Source organism: Hyperoodon ampullatus (assembly GCF_949752795.1).
Source record: "Hyperoodon ampullatus genome assembly, chromosome: 9".
Classification (NCBI taxonomy): Eukaryota; Metazoa; Chordata; class Mammalia; order Artiodactyla; family Ziphiidae; genus Hyperoodon; species Hyperoodon ampullatus.
The window spans coordinates 29,774,872-29,788,148 of NC_136922.1; the positions used below are offsets into that span (position 1 = coordinate 29,774,872).

General features: G+C 35.3%; 1 protein-coding gene across 1 annotated transcript in view; it reads right to left on the minus strand.

Annotated features, from left to right (window-relative positions):
* The window catches only part of SEMA3A (semaphorin 3A), a gene marked incomplete at its 3' end in the record, with an annotated part of 509,152 nt that extends 503,681 nt beyond the window's left edge, over positions 1-5,471 (minus strand). Inside the window, exon 1 of the mRNA XM_079710965.1 lies at positions 5,383-5,471. Within this exon, the coding sequence (XP_079567091.1) occupies positions 5,383-5,387 (5 nt within the window). The 5' untranslated portion in view covers positions 5,388-5,471. The remainder of the gene's footprint in view (positions 1-5,382) is intronic.
* Positions 5,472-13,277: the final 7,806 nt, after the last annotated feature.

Genomic DNA, 13,277 nt, shown 5'->3' on the forward strand with positions numbered 1-13,277 from the left:
TTTATATATATATATATATATATATATATATATATTTATATATATATATATATATAATTAATAATATAGGCTTTAGGGAAAATAAATTCTAGAGTGACTGAAAATACTATTTATTGGGAAAATGATTATCTATCATGTGAAACTTAAGCATATCTACATATCTGGCCAGGTCAAAACCTCAAACTTTTAATGGAAATACAGACAGAACACTGATCATCCCTTTCTGCTACTCATCCAAATTTGAATGTACAATATTAAGGAATAAAACAAAATGAAGCTGACTGCTAATTAGATGGCTCTGAATTCTTGATTTAGTCACACCTGCAACTTTTACTTTGAACATAGAGCCATGATAAAGTGTACTTCATAAAAAAATTAAAAATTCATATCCTGCTCAAAATAGGTTATAGGTTTCAATGGGTCTAAAATGAAAAGAATATTTACTGCTAAGAAGGGGGAGAAACCAAGAACTCTTGGATATTGGTTACAGAAATAGATCCGAGTTGGCCAGGAGTCTGACAGGCATAGGAAAACTGGGAACAAGAACCCTTCATACAAAGGAAGGACCATGAGTTGAGTTGTGGTTGATTGCTGGCTTGGGATTCAGGATGTATGAAGCTGTAGAAATGAGCAGAGACAGCCAACCACCAGATATGGGTGGAGCCGTCCACAGCACAACGTATAACCTAGAGTGTTCCCAATATTTCCCTGCAACATGAACCAGTAGTACCCAGCATCAGAATTAATTGCAGATTGGGGCCCTGGTGGAAGGTTTGGAATGGGTCAAGTAAGGAGTTGGGCAAGGGGGGATGGGAAGACTCTTCCACTTAATATGAGCCTACAAAAAAACAAGAAGTAGCTTCTGGTTAATTCAAAAAGGATTTATGTGGATAAGATTAGCTTCAAGGAGCTAGCCTGTTGAATCTCTTTGAGTAATGATAGTCATAGAGGAAGTCTTTGATCACTGTTTTTAAAGTAATCATCCTCAGGGTATTTAGAACTTTTAGATCCTGTCACCATAGATTAATTCTTCTAGGATCTTAAGATTAGTTTGAAAAAATTACTTGTTTTCTTCTTTGTCTTCTTTTGTATAAGGAATAGTCTATGGTTTTATACATGCCAACCACTTTTAAATATCTTTTTCAAATATCTTTCATCGAAACCAAAAGGATATTTGAGAATTATAGTAACATATCTACCCACTTTTTCAGAAAAAAATGGGTTGAGGTTGCTAAAATTTTAAAGGAGTTTCCTCATGTTCATTTCATTTGCCTTGCATAAATCTGCTTGTGTTTATGAAAGTAACTGATGTCTTGGCTTAAAAATTTGATAATATGGACTTGAAAAAACCAAACTCCTTTTAAACTGAATATTCTGTCTATTAGGGAGCGAATACACAAGCCCATAATGATAAAAGTTATGTTATGAAATAGAAGCGGTTTTATCACAAATATTTTGGTTTTGATCTCTCTACAAAGAAATATTCTCAATTATATTGATGAACGTCCATCTTAGGGAGAAAGTGTTTCAGCAGATAGAGAAAACACAGATGTAGGTCTTAGGAAAATCTGTATTTGAAATGAAATTTCTCAAATAGGTGATTTCCAGGCTATGTCTACATGACAGAAAAGAAAAAAAAAAATCCACAGATAAGGAAAAGTCCAATTAGCATTCAAATTAAAAAAAATAAATATCCAGGTGGTCCTACTAAATAACTGAGGCCTAAAAATCTTTGAGAGTGAATAATTGACAGCTCGTTTTCTTCACTGTCTTAGAGGTGGGAATGTGTTTTGGTGACTCTCATTGGGAGGCCACTGCAATGAGAGTCACCCCATTGTGATAAAGTCAGCAGTGGCTTGGTTGGAAATACACTCAGGAGACAAACTCTTCTCAGAGACTCAATATTAATAGGAATGGAAATTTGGCAACTGAGTGAGGGTGGAAGGATCAGTTCTTCCCCAAATGTCTGGGGTGTAACTGCAACTCCTTCTTTACCTGCAATAAAACCTCTGAAAAGTAGTAGAATCTATAAGTGCTGAATGATGATGTAACTTGAAGTGACATCATACTCACTGGCATTTAACTATGTATGTTTTGTTTGATTGGACGTTCTATCTATGTCCATTTATGAATGCCTTTCATTCAAGTAGTACTGATAAAGTGATCAGAGATGAAGTTAAATGTACTGATGATGAAGTCACTTGTTAGAGAAGTGAAGTTCAGTGGTTGGAGGAGATATCTGTCCTCAGGGAAAGTTAATTTGAGCCCAAGTTCCACTACCTACTAGCTGTGTGACATTGGGCAAGTCCCTCAACCACTCAGCTTTTACATTTATAAATGGGAACAGAAATAGTACTTACTTCATTGGGCTCTAAGGACTAAATAAATAATGGGTACAAAATGCTCAGTGCAGTGTCTGGTTCCTTGAGGATTCCCAACAAATATTATTCATTAGTACCCTATCTGGAAATAGGTGGCTTCCAATTCAGAGAAAAAATGGAACCCTGAATAGAAGATAACCTGGAAGATATAGCTATGGTCATTGATAAAGTGGGAGAACATCTAGGACACATTGTGTGCCCATTATAGAGTTGACTACACTCTTTCCTCCTTGAGTGGCCATTGAAATTGGACTATATTTTTTCCTGTACTTTCTATATTGATATGTAATATAGTTCCTTTACTGCAAGTGAAAATGGAGTTATAAAATCCTGTAACTGCTGATTTAGGGTTAAAAAAATAAAAGTTATTTAAAAGAGAATATCCCTTAGAATAAGTAGATATATTCCTGTGATTGCTAAAAATTTTCCTCCAAGTATATGGAAATTTTCAAGTATAATAAATATAGTACATATACTTACATTGTTTGTATTACTTAATTACTCATCACAATCTTATTTGAAAACATGCACAGATAAAGCCACAGGGACACAAAACACATAGATCAATGAAAAGACAAAGCAACTTAATTAAGGACCATCTAATTTGTGAATTGCATAAATTTTAACATGATATTTACTAGCAAAATATAGTTCCAGTTAAAAAATATTCTTTTTTTAAATTTTAAGTTGGACTTAATCATAATGCTTTCGAGCACAAGTTTTTATTGGAATTGTTATAACTAAGCAACCATTACAAATTTTAGATAACTAGATTACTTCTCTGAGGATGTCACTAGGTTTATAATTACTGGCTTCAACTCCATTTAGCTATATTCTTCAATGAATTTTACCACTGGTGGTACAAAATTATCTGCATAAGTTACCTATGTATATTCACTTACTAGCATATAGGTAGCATTTATGCATAATACATCTTAGGTAAAAATATCAAACCCTTCCTCTGTCACTCCATCTTCACCCCCACAATGCCTCTTAAAGTTTTTTAAATTAACTGAAACTTAAGCAAAGGTTATATATTCTAACTATTTAGATAAAGAGTAAAATTCTCATTCATCATCCTTATGCCCTCAATAATTGGCTTGACTGACTTTTTCACTTAATTACTATTTTTTTAATGAACCAAAGATACTAACCAATGCATTGCTATCATATAAAATCAACCATAAGGTGTTTAAAAAGTGCAGTGTAGTGCCACTTGATTTTTATTACACTTTGAAAGGCAAATGAAGTAAATCAAGAAGAAACAAATCCAAATGTAGTGCTGAAGTGAGGTCTAGCCTTTCAAACTGGCTTCCTATTAATCACAGGACTGACCTTTTCATTAAGGGGCAGTTGTTGGAGTCATTGACACGGTTACAGCATTCACATGTGTGAACTGTACTCTGTGGTATTCATGTTCTGGGGAAGGCACAGTGAAATTAGATTCTCTCCCTGTAGGGGGTAGACATTGACCGCTATTCAATACCAACAATTGTCGGTTAAAGTATTTCATGAAGGATGACTTTTAAACTGCGTTTACTCCGCCATCAGTAATGTCAAATGCAATTCTTAAAGAAATATACTGAACTAGCAGTAATTAATTAAACCTCTCATAGCAGCAACTTTATCCAAGCTAAATCATTTCTGAATATACACAAAGGAGTCATCAGGATTCTACCGTCATGGCTAAACCATCAATTTCAATGTATCCATCTATAATAGTTAGAAAACAAAAACAAAACATCAGCCAGTGGGGAATTATTTAAACAATGCAACAGTACTTTATCTAATTTCACCTATGTAGCCTATATATGTGAATCGTCTTTTGGGATGACAATGCATTCCAGACTAATTTTTCAAATAAAAATTGCCTAAATTAAGGAAAAAAGATAAAACCTCAAAAGGCTACAAACAGATACGATGTGCAGACAGTTTTTATTGCATTCTCTTTTAACATGATCATCTTTGTGCAATATTTGAAGGATTGAATTTGGGACTCATAACTGGAATCTTTGTCAGGGCATATGTCCCATGTGCTTATTTCCTACATGGAATATCATGCATTCGAACAGCAAACACATTCTTTCACATTGGCTGACATTCCACCTGAAAACGTCCACCGCAGTTAGCTTGTTAACACAATTCAGGATATATGGCGTAGTAGTTAAAAGACTCCCCATAGCCAAGTAAAAATCAGAGTAGGGGGCTCAAGGAACAGGGCTGTACTTAGATCAAATCTGAACTTCAAGTTCAAACATAGTTTAATGGTGAATCTAAAGTTGTAAATGCAAAGTAAACGCAATGTGAAGGCTGCTTGAAACCAAGCATGAAAGACCAAAAAGTCAAAACTGAGATTTCCTACATCTGGTTTTAATCTTTTCTTATGCTATTAGACAAATGACCTTTTGTTTTGTTTTGTTTGTTTTAAAAATTCATTATCATTGTCATGGCTACTCCAACCTAATACTGTTTTTAGATTTTTTAAGATCACTTCTTTGGTAAGGGACTGAGCTATAGAACAGATTTAAGCAAAAATTATAAGCACTTTTCACCCATTAATGTATGATTAGTGACGTAACAGTACAGTTATGTGTAAAAGTTGAAATCCATTTTCAGGAAGAGTATGTGCTTCCTAAAGAATTTTTTTTTCTATTCTCAGAACTGTGAGAAAACTCTTGCCACCATCATTTTTGACAGAAATAAAGGACATTTCACCCAGAAAGAGTGGGTAATATGCTAGGCTACAGGATTGAATTAGCAATATTATTAGCACCACATTTAAGTTCCGAGACCTTCTGAATGAGCAAGTTACTCGCGGAGTCTAAGCTTCAGTGACAGTGCCAAGGCACTGGTGAAAAACGAAACCAGAGGAAATCCACAGGGTTATCAACACAGGTTTTATGCTAGTTCATTTTTTGCACAGTCTTTAGAGGATTCCCTGAGAGTAAGCATCCTTAATTAATTCCCAAGAAAAAGAAGGAAAGATAAATTTTCCACTTACTGCATTTGCTGTCCTTTGTCCACACGTTGAAGTTAAAGGGTGGTTCTGCTGTTCTTACCTAGCTCCAGGTTGCCCTCCAGATTAGGCATAACTGTGAGCGGCAAGAAGCATGTTGACTTTGTAACTGTACGAGGAACAGCCCATCGCACTGCTGCTGAAGAGCCGGTCAGGACAAAGTGCTAAACTTCAGCCTGAGAGAGCACAACATCTATTACCCCTGAGGCTCTACCATTTCACCTACACCTGGGCGGATCTATCAGGCTTCATCTGTATTAGAGCTATTTGACTCTGTGGTTTAAGAGGAGGAGGAAAAAAAAAAAAAAGAGGCTTGCCGTTGTCACACTTGTTTCCTATTAAAGAGCCTTATGGTGGATTGAGTAATTGTGTACGAAGGTAGTCTGGCTGGCAGATGTGTGCAGCCCCAGCAGAGCACTAGATTCAAGGCAGATGGGTTGTACCAGGGCGCAAACAACATTGAGAGAGAGAGAGGCGTGATTAAAACAGCAGGCCTCTATTTTATAGTGCTGGAAGTGGGGTAGCATTAAAGCTCCTGGGAATCGGAGTTCCCCAAATGGCATTGCTCCATAACATGGTAAACAATAAATTCAATAAAAAAGAAAGATGTTCAAGCAACGAAAGTTATAGAGATATTTATAATATTCACTTTAACTATTAACGAAGGATTAAATGAAGCACCCTTCCTCCCACACCCTAACTGAACTTAATTAAAACTACTCAATCATGGGTCGTAATGGATTATTGATAGTGTTAAGGTAATGGCTTTGAAACAGATCCCTCATTCTGCTACATAAGCCATGGTTATCTTTTTAATCTGAATTAAATTGCTCTAAGGAGATTTACACTGTCAGACAGATTGACATTCTGCAAGTGGGCATTTTTTTAAGATGTGACTGAAGCCAGTTGTTAGAAAAATGTCCTCTTGCAGGTGTGATGCATACCACATATTATCTCAGGCAACTTAACCCATGGAAACTTTAGGACTTTCTTGTTTTTTTCAATTAATTAATTAACTTTTTTTTTTCTTTTTTGGCTGCACTGGGTCTTCGTTGCTGTGCGTGGGCTTTCTCTAGTTGCAGCGAGCTGGGGCTACTCTTTGTTGCGGTGTGTGGGCTTCTCCTTGAAGTGGCTTCTCTTGTTGCAGAGCATGGGCTCTAGGTGCACAGGCTTCAGTAGTTGCGGCACGTGGGCTCAGTAGTTGTGGCTTGCAGGCTCTAGAGTGCAGGCTCAGCAGTTGTGGTGCACAGGCTTCGTTGCTCCATGGCATGTGGGATCTTCCTGGACCAGGGCTCGAACCCGTGTCCCCTGTATTGGCAGGTGGGTTCTTTTTTTTTCCCACACACACTGTATTTTATTTTTACAAGAGATAAATAAACGGACACCAAGCATTGTAAATGGATGACCACAGCAAAAGCAACAATGATTGCAATTACGAAACACACTCACACTATGTCATAATATTGACATTCAGTCCAGTAATCCTCCACTGTAACAGCTCCTTTACTTTGCAGTGAAAATTGATTTGTATATCTTTTGCCTCTGAGTCCTTGTGAGATTTTTTTTTTTAATTCAAACAGAAAGACACAAAACTTATAATAATCCTCATCAGTTCATTCAGTCCCACGTAAGCAGGTGGGTTCTTAACCACTGCGCCACCAGGGAAGTCCCGAAACTTTAGGGCTTTCTATGTTACCTCTCTTTGGGGATAAAAAATGTATAAGTAACTAAAATAAATATAATTAACTTTCACAGATCTGAACAGTTTGACCTATTTTCTTATACTGTTGAGAGCTACTTTCCTATATCATATATTGCATAACTATTATTATTAATAATGATGATGGTGATAATTGAACAGTTGCTACAGGCCAGAAACCATGCAAAGAGCTCTCCACGCATCATCTCTTCTGTCCTACAAGGACACCTTTTTTTAAATTTTTTAACAGATGAGGAAAAGAGTTGGAGAGGTTACTCTATCCAAGGTCACACATTTCTTATGATTTGGAAGCAGGATTCCATTGGATTGGACTCTAGAATCCTCACTCTTCACCATGTTGGACAGTCTCTATGCAGAATAATGTTTATCCTGCACAAAATAAAATGATTATTATTGATTTCTTTTACAGGAAAATTGAAAATAAACTCTTATTTCTCTGGGTAGTTATAATTTAGAATTAAATACTCTAGCTTTGTGTGTCCAAATGAATAATAGAAATATCACCCAGCCCACTGATAGAAGTTCTGCTAATGGTTTTAAGGATCAATGAAGTTAAGAATTGCCTAAGGGACTTCCCTGGTGGCGCAGTGGTTAAGAATCCTCCTACCAATGCAGGGAACACGGGTTCGAGCCCTGGTCTGGGAAGATCCCACATGCCGCAGAGCAACTAAGCCCGTGTGCCACAACTACTGAAGCCTATGCTCTAGAGCCCGTGAGCCACAACTGCTGAAGCCACGTGCCACAACTACTGAAGCCCAGGCGCTTAGAGCCCGTGCTCTGCAACAAGAGAAGCCATCGCAATAAGAAGCCCGTGCACCGCAACGTAGAGTAGCCCCGGCTCGACGCAACTAGAGAAAGCCCGCGCGCAGCAACGAAGACCCAATGCAGCCAAAGATAAATAAATAAATTTATTAAAAAAAAAAAAAAAAAGAATTGCCTAAGAACATATAGTCTACAAATACTTTACTGGCATTTTAAAATAATTAAAATCACTTGAGCAAATGTTTCTTAGTGTCTCAAATTGGTTTATAGCAAATCAGTGGAAGAAGGAAAAGGATTGAAAATTAAGAATTTCAATAAATAAATAAATTTTTAATTCTCTATCATTCCATCCAAAACAAGAGAATAAGAATAAATATGCTTCAAAATGCAAGAATAAATTTGAGGAAAGTATTAAAAGATGATGGAGAAATATAAGGTGTGGTAAAAATGGGGAGAGAGTACTGAGAAAATGATAGAAACAAACAAAGAGTTGAGATAATAATACTGGAGAAAAAACAGGCTGTGGTTTAAATGTAACCCAAGGGGCCAGTGCAACTTGAAGAGGCCTAAATGCTTCACAACTACTGTTTGTGTATTGCTGCAATATGAGAAGAGGGCCTTTTAAACAATGTCTGGTCATTTTAGAGTGTGTGTTTGTGTGTGAGTGTGTGTATATATGTAAGAGGGTTTGGACATCTTAAAGACATTACAAGCATACATGGATATTCAAGTAACAGAAAATAAACTACTGGTAAAGTACAGAATTATCTGTAGAAATAGTGTATAGAAGAGCAATTAATCTTAATTTTCTTTAACTGGATTTCAGTAAATTAGATTAAAGTTTATCTGTGATGACCTGAAATCTCTTTCATGAACTTCAGCCAAAGGTTAGGATTTTCAGATTTCAAAATTTTTCATTGGAAAAACAAACAAAACTTCTACATTTTCATGGTTTCATATAAAATGTCATGAATATTTTCACAATGATTTTTTTTCTATATGGCTAAAAATGGGACATACTGGAACTGTCCCAGGAAACAACGTCCTGAGGAGTTTCCAGTCTAACTTATACACCAAAGTTTGGGTATGATTTGGAGAAGCATACATAGTTTACTTTGATTTATTTCTAGTTTTTTTTTTTTTCCACAACCCATCACATAAGCCTGTTCTCAAGTGAGTCCTTAATATTAATACCAAATGTTATCTAATTTATGAACAAATGATCCAATGCTTGCTGTTTTTTATTTTTTTTTTCCCATTGGGTTTATCACCGTCCCATCTACACACAATCCTCACTTTAGTTACCTCTCTGATAGTGACTATGGTTGTGATATCTGTGAAGTTGTTATTAATAAGATTCATTCAATAAATTCCAAATGTGATCTGCCATTTCCAATTCAATATCAAAATATTTTTTAAAAAACTAGGTATAAATTTTTCTGTTTGATATATTCAACCATTTAAAATATTTGAATTGAATTGTCATTGAAACCAATTCATGGCATTTTTAATTATCTTGTTCAAGATTTGATTCTTTTTTTAAACATGTGTCTCACCTGGATCAAGATTTTAAAGCCCAAATGGTAAATAATCTGAGTTCCAAAATGCTTATTTCTGAGTTTAAGGTAATTAAAAAAACACTTGTGCTGATTCCTAGCAGCTAGTCGGAATTTCTGAAAAAACTGCTTCAACTCTAAAATGTAAATACACTTTATATGAATGTTTTCAAAAATATTTCATATCCTTCTATTTTTCTACCCCATGATTTCAATATTGGGCCTTGTTAACCTAAGAAGATAAAACACATGGAGCTCATTAAAGCACAGGATCCACACTGTCTCTTCTACACAGAAGTGTTTTTTTTTTCCCAGTGTGGTTTAGGTGGGTGCAATTATATGTAAGGCAAAGATGGTACAGAAAGTTTTATGTTTTTGTTGATTCATCAGCTCTAGAAGATGAGAAAGGTGGGTTTGTTTTTTTTTTTTTTTGGTTTTTGCTAATTCATCAATTCTAAAATATATCATGTATTAGGCAGGAAAAGAAGTGTATGTCTCAAACCATTAGTATTCTATTAACTTTATACCATTATTATAATGGTATAGAATAAAATATCAGTAGGATAGGATGCATAGAATTAGAGCAGAGGAAATGTTTCCATGAGCAGATGTGAAAAAGTATATGGTGGTTTGTCAATTGGGTGTGAATAATCAAGAATTCAATAAATAATTGGGGGCAACTCTTTTTATGAGATGAGGCATGATTTGTAGAATTCTATGACACAAAGTATTTCCAACACTAGTCATCTTCTTCCTCTTAGATCTTAAAATATCTTCCTTAAAATATGCTTCTGACCAAGGTCAAGAACAGTTCCACCAAAAATTCTACTGCAGTAAAAATGCTGGTGATCTAGAGGGAGGGTAAAATGTACTCTCCAGAGTATTTTCTTAATTTGTTCTCTTTCTTTTGGTTTAATTCAGGACGTTTGCTAGTTGTTACTGTCAGGCTGGTATAATACCTTCTTCAAAGGACAGAAGAGTTTTCTTGGGGAATGTAAATAGTCTGGGGTGTCAAAAATGGTACAAGATTCATCACATTGGCTGAAGATCTATACAATAAATCCCCCTAAGGAGGTGAAACCAAGGAAAGTTATTCTGGAAAAAACATACACCTGGGTAAGGGCAAAATTAGGCAAAGACTGGAAGTAGCGAACAGAAGGGCAGTAGGAAATTTAAATTAAAGGAAAGAGATATAAAAAAGTAGTTCTACCAACCCTATAATTTTACTTAGGCTAATACTAGAAAATATGCAAGTTAATTGGAGAATATTTGTGATTCGGTTAATCCAAATGCTAAAAAATCTAGAATAAAAAATAATAAGCTTTACCATTCTTCAAGATTTCTCAGGCAATTTTTATTTCAGCTAAACAAATAATAGATATTTCTTATAAGCTATCACGGATTAGATTTTATAAAGAAGCAAAGCAAGACCTAGCATCTGACCCCAAGACATTTTACAAACTATTTGGGATGAAAATATACACACGCAATAAATTAAATGACATTTTATGATCAGAAAGAACGATACAGACAATAAATTTAATACACGGTCAGAAAAATGAGAGATCAGTGTGCGTTGAGTGAATGCTGAAGTAGGCAAGGATATTGTGCAGTTCAGAAATGATGACAAAAACAGTCTGTCAAATAGAGGCTTTGAACTGGGGAATCAAGGAGAATGTCTGCGAGGGGCAAGATTGTGTAGAGCAAAGAAACATTGTTGGAAGTTTTCTGGTAAGTGCCTGGCATGATAAATATGTCTTGGAGGGCTTCCCTGGTGGCGCAGTGGTTGAGAGTCCGCCTGCTGATGCAGGGGACACGGGTTCATGCCCCGGTCTGGGAAGATCCCACATGCTGTGGAGCGGCTGGGCCCGTGAGCCATGGCAGCTGAGTCTGCGCATCCGGAGCCTGTGCTCTACAACAGGAGAGGCCACAACAGTGAGAGGCCCGTGTATCGCAAAAAAAAAAAAAAAAAAAAAAAAAAAAAAGTTTTGGAAAGATTAATTGGAAGGGATTAGAAAAAGGCAAGAGAGCCTTTGAGTCTGCTGCAATAACTCAGGCACTGACCTACATTTCTCATTCGATCATCACTTTTCTGAGTAGGAATATCCCTGCAGACTGACATACTCTAGTCCTCCTTACATTCCATTCCCATTTCTACCCCTATGTTCATGCCATGTGCTTGTGGTTCAGTGGAAAGTGCTGAAATTTAAAAAACTCTTTGACTTAAATCCCTATTCCATTATTTAATAGTAACTTAACTTCCCCAAAGCTCATCCAAAAAAAAAAAAGTATTTCCAAGCCCTGTGTGTAAATGTTAAGTATGATGAGATCACTAGCTGGAGCTTAATGCAACGGAAAGAATATAAAATTAACATTGTTAATCAATTCCCTTGTCTGCATCCTCAATTTCTAACATCATGAATGGATTCTACTACAGATATCAGAAATATTTTTCAAATGTTTGTATATATTCGTATTTCTCAAAGTATTTCTCAGAAACATAGAAAACCTACTGACTTTAATTTTTTAGGACTAGTAAATGGACTTGCTTAGTGATAATAGTATTAAAAAAAAACCCACTAGACTTCAAAAGAAATTTCAAAGCTAGAAGCAACAAAACTTTGTAACTAATTAGAGATGAAGGAAGAGATTGAGTGAAAATTAACCCTGCAAATAACAGTGGGTTAAACAAAATCAATATTTATTCAATATTTCTTCTTTGCCAAAAATAAGAGAAATCCAGAAATAACATTCTAAGTTACATGGCATCATTTTTCAAACAATTTGACTACCCAGAATCTTTCTTTTTGCTCTCTCATTCTTGGCTAATAGATTTCATTTTCAAGGTCAGAAAATACCTGCTGGAATTCTAATCATTGTTTTTGGTGGTGACCTGAAGGAAGGTAGGAAGGGTAAAAGAAGGACCCATACCTTTTAAAGGTATGTTTGGCCCCTTTTAAAGGGTAAATCCAGAAGGGCCCACCCTGAAAACTTTGCTTATATTGTGGCTTCACAGCTGTGAGGAAAGGTTTCTGTAGTCATTTCAACTACCTGGAGTATATATCAGGAGTCTATTACTGAGAATAGCAGATGAATACTTTAAATGGGAAACTGAAATCTCTTCCTTACCAACTGAATTAAGGAATGGTATTTTGAAGAAGCAGAAATATTCAGGGAAGAACCACTTTAAGACTTTAAAAATGACTGAATGAACAGTGAATTAGAATTAGGATGTTATATTTATGAAGTTGCTGAAAAAGAAGTGAGCAAGTGAGCTATGTAGTGAGCAAGTAGTAAAGCAAATTAAGAATATCTAGTTAACGAAACTAGATCAATCAAGTCAAGGAATTTCCAGACTCAATTTAGAACTGTATCCTTTTAATAATACTCTACACAAATTATATAACTAGACATTTTAACAATTAGATATGCTTTAATATATATACATATAGACACATATATATGTATCCACCTGTGTATACACATATATGCTATCAATATTAAACAAAATATTGATTAGATTAAATTTTAAAAATTTTAGGATTCTGTCCAATATCACCTATATGACATTTATTTGACTGTATCAGTCAATTCTATAAAAAAATCAATTTCAAAAACTTGTATTACACAACCTGGTGTTTGTTTTTAAGGAATACATTATCTAACAAGATATTTTATTAAGACACTTCTCTCAAGTATTTTGCAACTCAGAGAGCTGAAAGGTTATATTATATGATTTGCTGATATTTTCTTTTATCCTATGCATTGTTTTTCACTTTGATAATTGTGTCCTTTGATGCACAAAATTTTAAATTTTGATGTAATCCAATTTATTTATCTTT